This window comes from Gopherus evgoodei, chromosome 10 (genome assembly GCF_007399415.2).
Source record: "Gopherus evgoodei ecotype Sinaloan lineage chromosome 10, rGopEvg1_v1.p, whole genome shotgun sequence".
NCBI lineage: Eukaryota > Metazoa > Chordata > Testudines > Testudinidae > Gopherus > Gopherus evgoodei.
The window spans coordinates 18,141,186-18,155,549 of NC_044331.1; the positions used below are offsets into that span (position 1 = coordinate 18,141,186).

At 39.4% G+C, this 14,364-nt stretch overlaps 1 protein-coding gene across 3 annotated transcripts in view; it reads right to left on the bottom strand.

Annotated features, from left to right (window-relative positions):
• The window catches only part of ADAMTSL3 (ADAMTS like 3), a 292,061-nt gene that overhangs the window by 74,018 nt on the left and 203,679 nt on the right, over window positions 1-14,364 (bottom strand). For all 3 annotated transcript variants that reach the window (XM_030578650.1, XM_030578651.1, XM_030578649.1), the window contains exons 10-14: window positions 11,541-11,652; window positions 7,989-8,127; window positions 5,936-5,986; window positions 2,075-2,279; window positions 351-498 (exon numbers count right to left, since the gene is read on the bottom strand). In XM_030578650.1, the coding sequence (XP_030434510.1) occupies window positions 351-498; window positions 2,075-2,279; window positions 5,936-5,986; window positions 7,989-8,127; window positions 11,541-11,652 (655 nt within the window). The remainder of the gene's footprint in view (window positions 1-350; window positions 499-2,074; window positions 2,280-5,935; window positions 5,987-7,988; window positions 8,128-11,540; window positions 11,653-14,364) is intronic.

Consider the following 14,364-nt stretch of genomic DNA (forward strand, 5'->3'; position numbering starts at 1 on the left):
TGGTTATATGTACCATAAGCTTTAAGAACATACTACTCTTCCCATTGAAAATGTTATTGAGCAATCCCCAGCATCCAATGTATTGCTCCCGCCTTCCCGCTATTTAACTTAAGTTATGTATTTTAATGTAGAGCGCTTGTTGTTTTCATTACATGATATGTCATCAGCAAAAAAATATCACACATATACCTTTCTTACCACCAATGGCAACAGCACTTCCTTTTGCCAACACTGGAACAAGTCCTGGCAAATTTGAGCTTCTGGCACTTCTGGGAGAGATGACCAGGGACCCTTTACTTCTGTTAACAAAAATACAAAACAATAACACACGCAGACAAAGTCCCAGTCACCTTTTGGTTTGCAGCACGGTACTGGCACGATGCACTCTTCTTTTATGTGCAGCTTAAGTTGTGGATTACAGCCCCCGATATGCTGGCCACGGTGGTCAATACACAATACCACTCGGTAACGTAAGCCTCGGCCACAGGTCACCGTGCACTAAGGGAGACAATACAATAATATTACTCCACAGATTTTTTTAAAAATATTTTTCAAAAATATTGCCATTCATAAATATGAATTTGGAAGCTTCAAGTCCTTACCCAAAGCCCACTGAAGTAAAGTGGAGTCTTTCCATTGACTTCAGTAGGCGTGGCATCAGGCCTTAAGTGAAAACTTTAAGTGAAAACTATAATAGCTGTTCCATCAGATTTCAGACAAATATTATTTAAATATAACCTTGCATTGCCAAGTGACTAAAGCAGGGGTAGGCAACCTATGGCACGAGTGCCGAAGGCAACATGTGTGCTTATTTTCAGTGACACTCACACTGCCTGGGTCCTGGTCACTGGTCCAGGGGGGTCTGAATTTTAATTTAATTTTAAATGAAGTTTCTTAAACATTTTAAAAACCTTATTTACTTTAGATACAACAATAGTTTAGTTATATATTATAGACTTCTAGAAAGAGACCTTCTAAAAACATTAAAATGTATTAATGGCACGCAAAACCTTAAATCAGAGTGAATAAATGAAGACTCGGCACACCACTTCTGAAAGGTTGCCAACTCCTGGACTAAAGTATATTAGTGATGGCTAGTGATGGACAAACCTCTAAAGATGTGTGTGTGTGGCGGGTGTCTTCCTGGGTCCTGCAAAGCTTCTCTGCACAGCTACAGTCTATAAAGGAACTGTGAATCTACTGAGAATAAGCTCTCTCATGACATGTTTAGTGGTTTTTGGTTTAAATTGGGCCAGAAAAAACATCAGAATGCTTCTCCAACTGTATTTCAGTGATCTTATTTGGATGAACTTAGGGAACATATAAGTGTTATCTGTCTGTCAGATAATCAGAGCCAAGATAAGTTGACTCTATATTCCTGTTACTGTAATGAAAGGTAAGAAGAATGCTAGGAAAATCATCCATACAGGCACCTCTCAATCCCCAAACAAGCATGTTCTTGGCAAATTATCTACAATGGAGGATTAAATCCAGAGGTGAAAGTGAGCTGGTCTGGTCCAGTGTACCGGGGCAGCTTCCCCAGGGCCCGGCAATTTAAAAGGGCCCAGGGCTCCTGGCGGTGGCCAGAGCCCTGAGCCCTTTAAATCACCATCGGAGCCCAGGGTAGTGGCAGCGGCTGGGAGCCCCTGGCCCCAGCCCCGCCCCTTCCACCCAAAGCCCCACCCCTTCCAATTGAGCCCCCCACACACACCTTGCTCAGGACCCCAGCCGCCCTGCATAAAGTCCCTTAAGTTACTTTCACCCCGATTACATCTATCAAGAAAAGAGAGACAAAAGTCCTGATTTTTAAAGAGCTTCTCACTTTGATTTTGTGGCTATAATTTTGCCATCACATAAAGTTGCAAGCACAGTTCTGCAGGCAAAAAAAAATTGTGCATGCATTTTATTCCACAGAAACATCTTACATCATGAATTGTAGGCTAAATCAGGTAGACAAATATCTACTGCTAAGTGCTACAAAATGTGCCTGGAATTATTTTTGTCCATAATTATATGACGGCACACAATTAGAGGCTGCCTTTCAAAATTAGGTACAAATATTTTTTCAATTTACCTGAGACCATTCCATAGCTACCCACTTAGGACAATCAAACAGATTACAGGTTTGCATGACCTTGGGCTTGGGGGCATACATGCATTTCCATTCCTCTACTTGTAGTATCTCTCCATGTATGGTCTCCTCTACACAAACAAAGCTCCTCCGCTGAATTCCACCTCCACAGGAAACAGAACATGCAGTCCAAGGATTATGCTCCCAGCTAGGCGGAAAAAACAACCAAACCCCAAATACATTACAAATAATGCCATCTATAAAGCATAGCAAAATATTGAACCCAATCTTACTTCCATTGAGGTGAATGGAAATTTTGCCATTGACTTCTAAAGGGAGCAGAATCGGGTCTATTTTGTGACATTTGTACAAACGTATATAGAATCAGAAACATATTGTGCCTTTGTTTCAGGCTTTCTTTCTGCTGTGTGCCAAAATGAACACACACATAAATGAATTAAAGTGCCCTAGTAAGTTTCCTGAAGTGTTTGGAATAACCTGATTCTCTTGTATATATTTTGAGGAGTTAAAGCAGGAATACAATGTATCTGATTATTTGAATAATGTCTAGAATGAATCAGCATAATGAAGTGTGTTCCACACTTAGACTACTACTGGCTATATGTAATTTTTCATCATTATTACTTGGTTACACCAACAATGTGCTTGAGGCTGTATAAAAATAAAAGCCCCTGCTCTGAAAAGCTTACAGCCCCATCTTCTCTTTCACAAAAGACAATACATAAATATTGAAGACATACTCAAGGATCTTCCTGATGTAAGTGTATCATTCACAATTACAAACTACAAGGCCTCTATCCTGGGCTGCTCCTTTCGTTCTCACACAGTCCTATTCAGTCCCTCATTGTCCCATCCACCTGCCCCCACAAAGAAACCTAGGGAAATAGTTGGGTCCTGCACTTGGTCTTAAAAGTTCATCACATCTTAGCTTTGGCAAATCAAGGCAGGAAGTGAGTAAGAAGACTTTACTATAGCCAGTCTAAAACCTTTAAATATTACAATTGCAGTGGCTCAGAAAAGAACTGTGAAAAAAATTACATCATTTATGAATGATAGATTCAGCAAGTACAGCAATATCCCACCTAAATCAATTCATCAAGAGTAACATAGGTTTTGTAAAGGAAGTCATAATATCAGAGTAGATGGAGCAGAAGCCTATAAATCAAATGCAGACGTCAGTAAGTACTACCTACTCCCTATGATACAGAAGGTAACTCAAGTATACTTCCTATTTTAAATAATTCATTAAGCTGTCTACAAGAAACATATCAATCATGTCCAAACACTATAGCACAGAGTCCATTTTAAACATACAAAACCTCCTTTGAACTTTAAACGTAGAACATATGCTCAAAAGCAGACAACATATAGCTGACTGACTCAATACTCATTTCATATTGCCAGAGAAAAAGGCATTTAAAAAGTCACAGATATACTTTTCACTATTTTACCTAAACAAATGGCTAGTGTTAAAATCAACTCATTTTCTTTGAAAATATCAGGAACTAAAGAGCAATTAGCTGTTCAATGAGTTAGCAGCTCATGGATTCATATGTGTAAGGCTGACTCTACTAGATGTAATACTACTCTTAGAAGTGTTTATAGCATAAAGTTTTATAGTTATTTTTCTTTATCTCATCAGTTTCAAACACACTCCAGTTCCCATATTCCCATGAGCATTTTCAAGATGGAGTGAGGTCCAGGGCTACTGGAGGGAGGAGGGGAAGTGTCGTGGGCAGGCAGTCAAGGAGACACTTTCCAGAACCGCAACTGTCAAGGGATCCTCAGCAGTCCAACAAGTCTGAGATATATGGAGGCGTTCCAAAAGCTTTAAAAGAAAATTTTTATCCTGGGAAATTTTTGTTTATTTCAAAGATCTCCATCTGTAGAAATATTTCAGTAGGACATTTACAGCTCCAGCCGCAAGAGAATTCTTTCAAGAGCCTGCAGTGTGCATCGTGACTTTCCCACAACGTCCTCATTTGAATGAGAAAATGGTGGTGGGTGAATGCCACAGGATTGCAAAGCAGCCTTGCACATGGCCTTTGTGTTACATGGGAGGTGACGGCTGCTCAAGAAGAGCGAGCCAGCAAAGCTTTGGTGAAGAACATCTACAGCACTTTGTTTTATGCCTGTTATGTGTAAACTGCCATGCTCAGCACTTGCACAGGTAAAAAGCAGAATTAATGTGGAGTATCTGCAACAACTTTACAGCCAGTAAGTGCAGAGTGCATATATGCTAGAATTGCTGCAATATTTAGCTCCTGACTGGGCCAGATTCACCAGAATGTGCAAAGTGGCCAGGTGTTTCCACCACTGCCTCTTTTAGTTCTGTTAGAGAAGGGCAGTTTTCCTCTTCCACTGAAGGCTCGAGCAGCAATACATTGAATCAGCCTGCCTTGTTCTTGCCCCTTCCTTAGTCAATGCCACCAACTTTTGGGTGTGTGCTGGCTGGTCTGAGTGGATGGGGTGGTCATGACTGCTTTAAACAACAAAACCAACACAGCCCCCAGTGAGCTTTCACATATAGGGATCAGGCCAGTATCTGCTGGAACAGACAGGGAGCCCTTATCTGCAGTTCTTAATGCTTGAAATGAGAGCAGTTGCCATTGACTTCACCCTCCTTATGATCTCCTTTACCATGGACACTGCTGTACAGATTCTACAGGCACAGTACAGCACAGAAGGGAAACTAAATCTTAATTCCAACTGGTTTCCTGAGCCATTCAGAACACAAAGCATTGATATAAAGAAACTGTGTTGAGGTCAACACAGAGAAATCTGCAGAGTCTGGCAGCAGAAGGAAAAGAGGAAAGGGGAAAAGATAGGAGTAGGATAATTGCAAAACTGCAGTACTAAGCCACAGGAGAAAACATCTCCACCTATCTGAAAAAGCCAAAAAACATCAAAGAGCAGCATATTTTCAGCTGTGTAAATTGTCAAGTCAATGGAGCTATGATAATTTACACAAGCTGATGGAATCCAAGGAGTTCCACTCAGTCAAGTGAGTCTGCAAGTTCACTCTTCTCCCACCATATCTCTGTTTATTCAGAAAAATAAATTTTTAATTTTAGTTTTTCATTAAACAATTGGCCAGATCCTCAGACAGTGTAAATCTGCTTACCAACACTGACTACACTGATTTAAACCAGCTGCAGATCTGACCCACTCTTTTTAAATTGAAGTCCCTAACTTCTTTATAAAAAAAAATCTAGCACATTGCAGAGAAGCACTAAATTAATTTTCTGACTGTCTCAGGTGAAAAAATGCTCTCAAACCACTTAGGTCATGAAGAAGCACAAAAAAAGCCATATCCGCAAAGTATTAAAGCAGTGTGTATATGAACAAACAGCACGTGGGAATAAACAACAAAAAGAACGGAAGAGCAATGTATTTTAACAAGCAAATAATTCATTCCCAGAGTGCCACACTACATGAATAGCTATACTGAATGCATGCATTTTTATTAATCCAACCAAAATATACCTTCACAGAAAAGAATGAATAAATACATGCATTTTAGAGGAAATTTTGACAGACTATTACTTCTGCACTAAACAGTTATGCATTAGCAGGTTTTTACTGCAGTAAAGAGGACCCAATCCTGCAACACTTTACTTAGGAATAGTCCCATTCAAGTCACTCACATGCACAGTGTTTGCAGGATTGAGACCAGGATTTACTCTCTTCTGTATAACTTGGAAGATCAGCTACTACGATAGTATGCAAAGACAGTAGATAGTGTTCCAAGCTATACAGTGATTTGTCTTTGTATCTGAACATTAAATTCCCACGGATATCTCTTCCTAATGCTGATCTGCATGTTACAGTCTCCATACATACCGAGGAAGAGGCTGGAAGTGATCATAGGGCATGATTTCTTTAAATCCATCACTGTCAATAAAATAAATATGGCATCATTATTTCTCATATCCTAGATGTTATTTGCTCTACATGTTATGCACAATCATGTTTAAAAGTGAACAAATCCCACCATGAGATCAGGAAATGTGAGACCAATTACAGGATCTTCCTGTGGAACAAGATGACCCATTATGTACCCATCATTTCTGAAGCTGCTGGCAACACTCGGTCTATAAACTCCTTAATTCATTCCACAAAAATGGAAAAAGCAATTTTTCCTCAAAAGGAAATGAATGACCACTAAACAGTTCTACATAATCCTCCTATGTGCGACTCCTCCCAGGTTGTGCCACTTCCCCGCGATGCACAGTCATTTCTTAACAAAGAAATGGACACCACAGAGAAATCTGTAATGAAGAGATCTGTGGAAGGTTCATGCAGCTGAAATAATGCATAAGGGTTCAATCTGTGGAGGTGCTGAGCACTTCCTCGAAGGTGCTCAGCACCCTCAACTGCTGCTTACTTGAATTACAGAAGTTGCTCAGCACCTAGCAGGAGTAGGCTCCGAGGTTAAGGGAAGGTCTATTCCTCAGGTCTGCAAGGAGAAGTGAAATATGACATTATTTCCCCTCATCCCCTGGTCTGTCTTTGTAGGGTAACTCTGTATAGCAAGAGCTCATAATTTCTACTTTTCTACCTGTCGTGCTCCCATCCCAGCATTGTAATATTCCACAGCTTTTTCAGATAAATGTTATTAAAGTCTTGCCATTCTGTCTATCAACTGGCGTTTTAGAAAAGAGCTTCTAAAGTCTGTGCATCTATACTTAGTAGAGGTCACCATCAATGATTATGTTTAACACAGATTAAAGGAAATGGACAGTTTAGCTGTAGGAAATGAAATCCATTCAGAGTGTTTCCTCCTCTTCTTATATGCAACTCTAGTCCAGCCAGATGGCATATTAATGTGAGGTTCTGGGACTTGACACTGTGAAGTATTTTAAGATACTTCAGCACAGCCAGAAAACCTCACCAGACAATCCAAAAGTAAATTAGTTTTAAATACCACTGAGCAATTCAATACAGTTTATGTCTACTGTAGCCTTTATAATTTGGCAATAATATTCAGTGGTATTTGCACCAGAAGTACCTTTATTTAAACTGATTTTTTCTGACTCTCTTGTAACTTTAAAAAAATCCCCCCAAAACTTTAAATATTATGTGACCAATTGTAGAGTGAAAATGGTGAATGAAATGTTTATACCAGACAGACGGACAAACCAGGATAAACCACGTGCAAGAACTTTATGCTGAATGAAGAATGCAGCTACTACCTGCCTTTAATGAGAAATCCTGAACAACATATGACAGCATCGATAAATCCAAAAGCAGACATACAATCCCTCGTGTTCACGTAATCCTAGAAAATGTATGCACTGGTGCCACAGGTATATGTCTACACTGCAATCAGGAGGCACAAGTACAGCCTGTGTAGACCTATCCAAGCTATCTTTGATTAAGGTAGCTTGCTAAAAATAGAGATGTAGCCGCAGTGGCCCAGGCTAGCAATGTGAGTACAATTTCACCCAGGACCGTAGGCACATACTTGGGGTGGCAGGCCCATACTGTTGTTTGTGGCACAGCAGCCATACGGCTGGTTTAGTGAGCTAGTTCAGCCAAAGCTAGCTAGGTTTAGAGAGCTAGTTCAATCAAAGCTACCTCGAATATTTCTACATGTGCTGTTCTGATGGCAGGGTAGACATATCCATAGCGGTCTCCAAGAAATCCGCAGCAAAGATAGGCCACAAACTAAAACAAATGGAGTATTGAAACCATCTCTGTACATAGCAAATTGTCGTTCTATTGTGTAAGATTGAGGAAGTGCTACAAGCCTGTTTGTGTTGGTGCCAACTGCCAGACTTTCTTTAATGTCCTGAACAATTAAGATTAAGCAGTCCTAAAGATCAAATAAATATGGTTATTTGCTCCTTAGTAACTAAAAATACCATCCCACTTACATATTTGTCATACAAACCTAGAAGGACAGGGATCCATGTTGCATTCCTTTAGTTTAGGCTTTGGTTTCTTATTTTCTGGGTAGTAGTGACAGTAGTGATCAGGAACAACTCGCTTCAAACGAATATCCACACATTCAGCGGAGTTAAGCTGATAACCTAACATGGGAGCAAAAGATGAACATGCTAATGCTTGTGATGGGAGATAAATTCAAACGGCTTTCTTTTTTCAAATACTGAACTATACATCCAGTTAAATGCAGTGATTTTTGTGGGCGGGGTTTTAGTATGGAGACGCTGTACTCAGACATACAGGGCCAGGTCTTCACCTGGTATAAGTCAGCAACTGAAGTCAAGGAAGTTATATTGATTAACATTAACTGAGAGTCTGGCCATTTGTTCTGGTAGTGTTTTAGGAAGGTACTAAAAATAACAAAATTTTAACAGATGCAGCTATACACCTACTGGGCCACCTCACCTGTCACTTTCTTGAGGTGCACAATCAGATGGCCGTGTTGTATGTCCACATTTATAAAACCCACACAGAAGGGTTTACTGAGTGCACTACTCAGAGGTGTATTAGGTGGTCATGTGTGGTAAGAAAAATACTTGAAACAGAAAGCCAGAGGAATTGAAGATAAGGTCCAAAGACCGTGTTAAGTTAAACTTTAGAAAACCAAGAAATATTTTCAAGAACATTCTTAGTTAAAGAGCCAAGAAAAGAAAACCAGAAGTAACTCCTTGGTGCAAATATCTGCATAAAAGGACTCGTTAACAAAAAAGATCTGAGTTTAATAAACCACTAGGTTGCTTTCTTGGCTAAGAAAAAAAGGCTTATTCACAGGAATTGTCTTTCACTGAAACAGAGAAGACAAGAAGGACATTCTGGTATGTGCTAAAAAAAGAAAAGGGAAGAAACCACAAGAATGAAAATCCAAATGGAGTCAATAAACTAATAGCATAACTGTGTCTACTGAAAATGCTAAAGCATCATATATCAATAGCTTCACTTATGTGTCTCTTGGCTGATCCAAAGTGTCATCATGCATAAGAGTGATAACCATAAAGAAAAACTAAACAGTCCCAGCACCTTAAGTATGCATGTGCCAGTTCTTGTGAGCACCCAGCAGACCCGGAAGAATTACCAGTTGCAAACAAAATTCAGGTTTTTAAAACTTTCCTGTTTATCTGTATTTGATTGTATTCGATGAGCCACTCTCAACCACACCTCTCCTCTCTGCACTCCCAAGCCTCTTCCTCATCCACACAAAGATTACAGAACTGAATATGGAGTGATCCAACTGTGAAATGATATACTGGTGAAGCAGCTGATTCTAATTTTTTGTGGCGTGGAACTTTTTCTATCTGAAATGTCTGAGTCATTTTAGTGCTGGTGAAAGAGCTCAGACAGCATCTGGAGACCAAATCTTCTATGAGATAATAGGTTCAGGCTGGGCAGCAGCAGTGCAAGTTTCCCCAGTAACATACAGTCCTCAACACTGCTTCTATGTGGGGTTTGTGTGTAGCTTAGTCTCCAGGCTCATTTATTTACTGGCCTGTCTCTCAGGACTGCCAACAAGAACACCAAGCTTTGTTGATAAAGATGGTGATTTCCTAATATGGACATCCATCCACAAAGAATTGCACTGAAGCTACCAGCTAATTTCAATGAGAATAAGCAGCCATCAGATGGTAATAATTTTCAAGACAACACTGTCTTAGATTGGATTTGAGCCATCAACCTAGAAAGGAAGGTGTCCATTGAGCTATCCAGTGTTTGCAATGCTCACAATAAAAATTATTATACAGCACACTTCTTCCCCTGTGAGGAACATAAAGGAAAAACACTTAGGCTTGCAATTCTACTTCTTTGACGATACCATCCCACAGGATTACCATTCACATTTCCAATGAGACTCATCTCTCAGAGGGCCAAACATCTTCAGAGATAGAGGAGTTTCCCACCATGACTCTGGCTAGAGGCATGGGACCTAGGAATAGTAATCATGAGTGTATGTTATTTCCATTTTTATGGTGGGGAAACTGAGGCACAAAGCGATGTTGTGACTGATTTGAGACAGTTGGGAAGAGAATCAGGCGCTTCACTTGTACTTTAAGCACTTGACAAGGCTCTCTTATTTTTTTAAAAATAAACACACATGAGCCATTCTTTGAAAAACAGCATTTTAATGGGTTCTGCAATAGTGGGGTAATTATTTAGATTATTTTGCTTTTTTCAGTCTACATGAATAATACAGTGTATTCTCTAAGAGAATGAATAAAGGAGCATTATATCAGATTCCACCTGGAGAACTTCCCTGTGTCAGACGAATCTGCACTGGTGTAAAGCAGGTATAGGTGGTATAATCATTTCTTATGCCAACTGCTTTTCCAACCACCACCTCTGCATAAGGAGAAGACAGGACATCACAAGGGCAGGGCTGAGGCAGGTGGAGGGTATGGTGGAACTGAGCTGCACTTAATCCCCTGGTTATATAAACTCTGGAGTTTAAACCTGCAGTGGAAGTTGGAGTAGGCCCCCTGCTGGTCTGACTTTCACTAAGACCAAGCAGCTGGGGTTCAGATTGCCCTCCAGGGGTCACTGCAGCTACCACTGTCTACCTCATCCACTTGTAATGGAGAATCAGGGACAAAGCAAATAAAATTGTAGTCTAGTGAATAAGCTCTAAAAGGTGGATCTTAAACACTGTGCCATTTCTTTTGCATCAATCCATTTCTATCCCCTACTCTTTCCCAGCTTTTTATTGTCTATGATGTTCCTGTCCTTCCAGGTGGCTCCACTAAAAACTCTGATGTTACCTTTGACCCTCAGCTTCCTTTCTCCATAAACATTTCTCATATTGCTAAATATTAGAAATTTCACCTTCTAAACACTTCACATATCCACAAGTTTCATACCTTTGATACTGCAAAAATATAGCCCATGTGCTTAGGACCTTCCCTCTATTTCTGCAAAGATGAGTATGCTTGTTTGTCAAAAATCCTCTCTTTGGCCACTTCACTTGGTCCAATACCATGCATAAAGTCTACAATTTTTTAGCCTCATTGTTCACCTACCTCATCTCTCTTTTCTTCACTCCACTGACTTTCCTATCTATTAGCACTGCTCTAACATTCTCACTCTAACATTTAAATCTATAGCCAGAAATGCTTCCTTCCTCCTTCTCTCTCTTAATCTCTATCTTTCCATTTGATCTCTATGTTCATCATCCTGCGATCTTCATACTGCAATCAATTCTTTCTCACTTCTAGCCCCACGTCACTTGGACTATCCTCTCTTTATTTTTCTGAATCTCTTTCTCATAAGGCAATTCATTAGCTGTACACCCTGACATTCGATAGTATGTAAAACAATAAAATATGACTAATATGTTTTTATTAACTGCAGATATTACCCTACTACTCAGTCACTTATTTAGCTGAACAACCACAACATGCAAAGCAGCATAAACTTATTTAATTGATTTCAAAAACAACACTGTATGAAAATTATAAATCAGCCATTTATAATCCAGAGTTGTAAACACTCCTGAGCCACAGCCATTGCTTACCTCCTCCACATGTTACAGTACACGGGAAGAACTCGGTCTGTCGCCATTGATGACTTATGGGTTGATAGAAAAAGAATTGAACCACGCTGTCTTTTGGGGCAGTATACCTGGTCTAAAGAGATTTCCATTACAACACATTTGTATACTGTATGCCAATATTCATGACATTTCACAACATAACTCATATGTAATCATAATGCAGAGAGCTATATGGCAATAGGCAGAAAACCACACAGAAATCTGGAGCAATACAAACAGAAGTTTCTAATAATAAAACATTTGTATGTTGCCTTTTTCAAATTATTCTCCTGTAATTATGTAACAGTGCTGAGAAGTCCCTCTGGTGATTTTTCTTCCCTTGCTGGCAAAGCTCTTGGATGTGCCCTGCTGCTTTATAACACTATAGGCTACATTTTCAAAATTCCGTAGCGAATATATGGGTCTAGAAGTTGAACTGAGTACAGGGCATACAGATTCATCTGCAGATACAACATGGATCAAAGTGGATGTACACATAATATCTGAGGTGTAAAATATTGTGCATTAGTGTATTTCTACGTCATTCAAAATCAATGGCCTGTATTGAAGTGGAGTTATGACACAGGATCAGTTGGCTGTGGTGTTGTAGCCGTATTGGTCCCAGGATATGAGAGAGAGACCTGAATAAGAGTTATGTGGTGCTTGAAACCCTGTCTCTTTCATGAACAGAAGTAGGTCCCATAAAAGATACTACCCCGTAAGATCATTTGTCATTTGCAATGGAAAAAACTACGAGTATCTTCCCTTTGGTACAGGCAAATTATTGATATTTTTGTGCATTTTTAATAGCTGCATATAGTCAGCCTGTGACCTGGGCAGATCAATAACTAATAACCAGGTATGATCAGTACTTGGATGGGCAACTCGAAAGGGTACATCTGTGCTTGATAACAGACCCACGGCATGGCTGTGGGTGTCCTGCATCAGCTGACTTGGGCTTGTGGGGCTCAGACTGTGGGCTATAAAACTGCACAAGGTGGGAGCCCACACATCTACCCTGCAATTTTTAGCCCACCCTCTGCAAGCTCAAATCAGCTGATCCACGCTATGAGAATTGGTATTGGGGGTTTTATTTCAATGTAAACATATCCTAAGGGAAACCCAGGGTGCTGCCGAAAGTGAGGTTGTTGATTCAGGAGGTGGCAATCTTCCCTTTGATTTAACACTGAACCAATGCTATATCATTTTGCCAGGGAGCATTGTAACACTATCCTTCGGATGAAATGTAAAACAGAGATCCTGGTTGCTTGGGTCATTAATGATCCCATGGTGGTTTTCACTACAGTAAGATCTGTTAGCCCAAGAGTCTGGCCAAATTTCAGTTTTGCTACTTATAGTCTGCCTATCTAAATTACCTCATCAGCTTTAATTAGACAGAATTTCTCCTTCCCTTTGCCTCCTAAACTCTGTTGTTGTGTTGCTGCGTGCTGTAAAACAGCTTCCATTTTCTACCCTAAAGTAGGTGAAAGGACTTCTATATATAATATGTACTGTACTTTGGTATCTTGGGGATGAAGTGTGGCCTATAAATTTAAGATGTATTTATAAATTAAAACATGACAGGCTCCAGTCATTCACTTTAGCTACTAAATGCTTTTCTAGGCTGCATTAGAAAGATCTGAATGCTGAGTCCTATCTGGGCCCATATGCACACAGGAATAATACCTTCAGAATCTTCACAGAGAGATGAAACTGTCAAGCTAATAGGAATCAGGCTTTGTCACCAATGCTGAGAGCTAAATTATCTATACCCATGTTAGCAACACTCTTATTTGAAACGTAGCTTTAAAAAAAAAATCACAATTTCTTTCTGCTGTCAAGGATGGAGGCCAGGAAATTTCAGTGCAGGGACCCTGATTGTAGAACTAGCTTCCCTTGAATGATCCACCAAAGACAGGGTTTAAAAATCTTCAGAGCCTGGGAGAAGACACACTTTTCAGATTAGACATTTGTTTGATTATGGATGGTTCCTGGGGAAAATCTTACAATGTTTATGTTGGTGGATAGTTTAATGTAAACTGTTTCGTTTTTTTTTCAGGAAGTGCATATCCCATTGTGATTAGTGCATAAAAAAATCATAGTAATAACAGTAAAAATAATTGGAAGCCATAAATGAACTGTATTAAAGCTTAGTAATTTTGCTTCCCTCCTTGGAGTTAGTGTTATGCACATATAACTTTTGGCATCTTCTTCAAATAAAACATTATTTTAAACTCAGAAAGGCATTTCATTCCTTATATATATTACCCAAAAGGGGAGAGAAAATTTTCAGGAACCAATCAACCAATGGCAACTTATACAGAAATTATTTGAGGGTGTAGTGAAAGAAAACAATTCAGGAATTTATTTTTTTAACAGTGTATCTTAAATTTGGAATGTTTTAATAATTAGGGAGACAAGGTGAGTGAGGTAATATCTTTTATTAACTTCACCCACCTTGTCTCTCTAATATCCTGAGAAAAACATGGCTACAACACCACTGCATACCATTAATAATTAGGATAATTTACCTTGCAATTAACTCAACCTAGACAAGCATAGAGCTCAAACCACTATAGAAAGGAAATGTTTAGAAATGCTAATAACTTCCATTTTCAAAATGGGCAATTAAAACCAGAGTCCATGACTAAAAATACAGACTCATGTTTTTTAGCATACCAAATAAGAATGTACAAATAATGTGTGCCCAAATATGCATGTAAATTTATCACCATCTTCATATTCCCAATTGAACCAATATTTACAATAAGGCAGGCTTTCACCCAGTGCACACATGCACATAGAA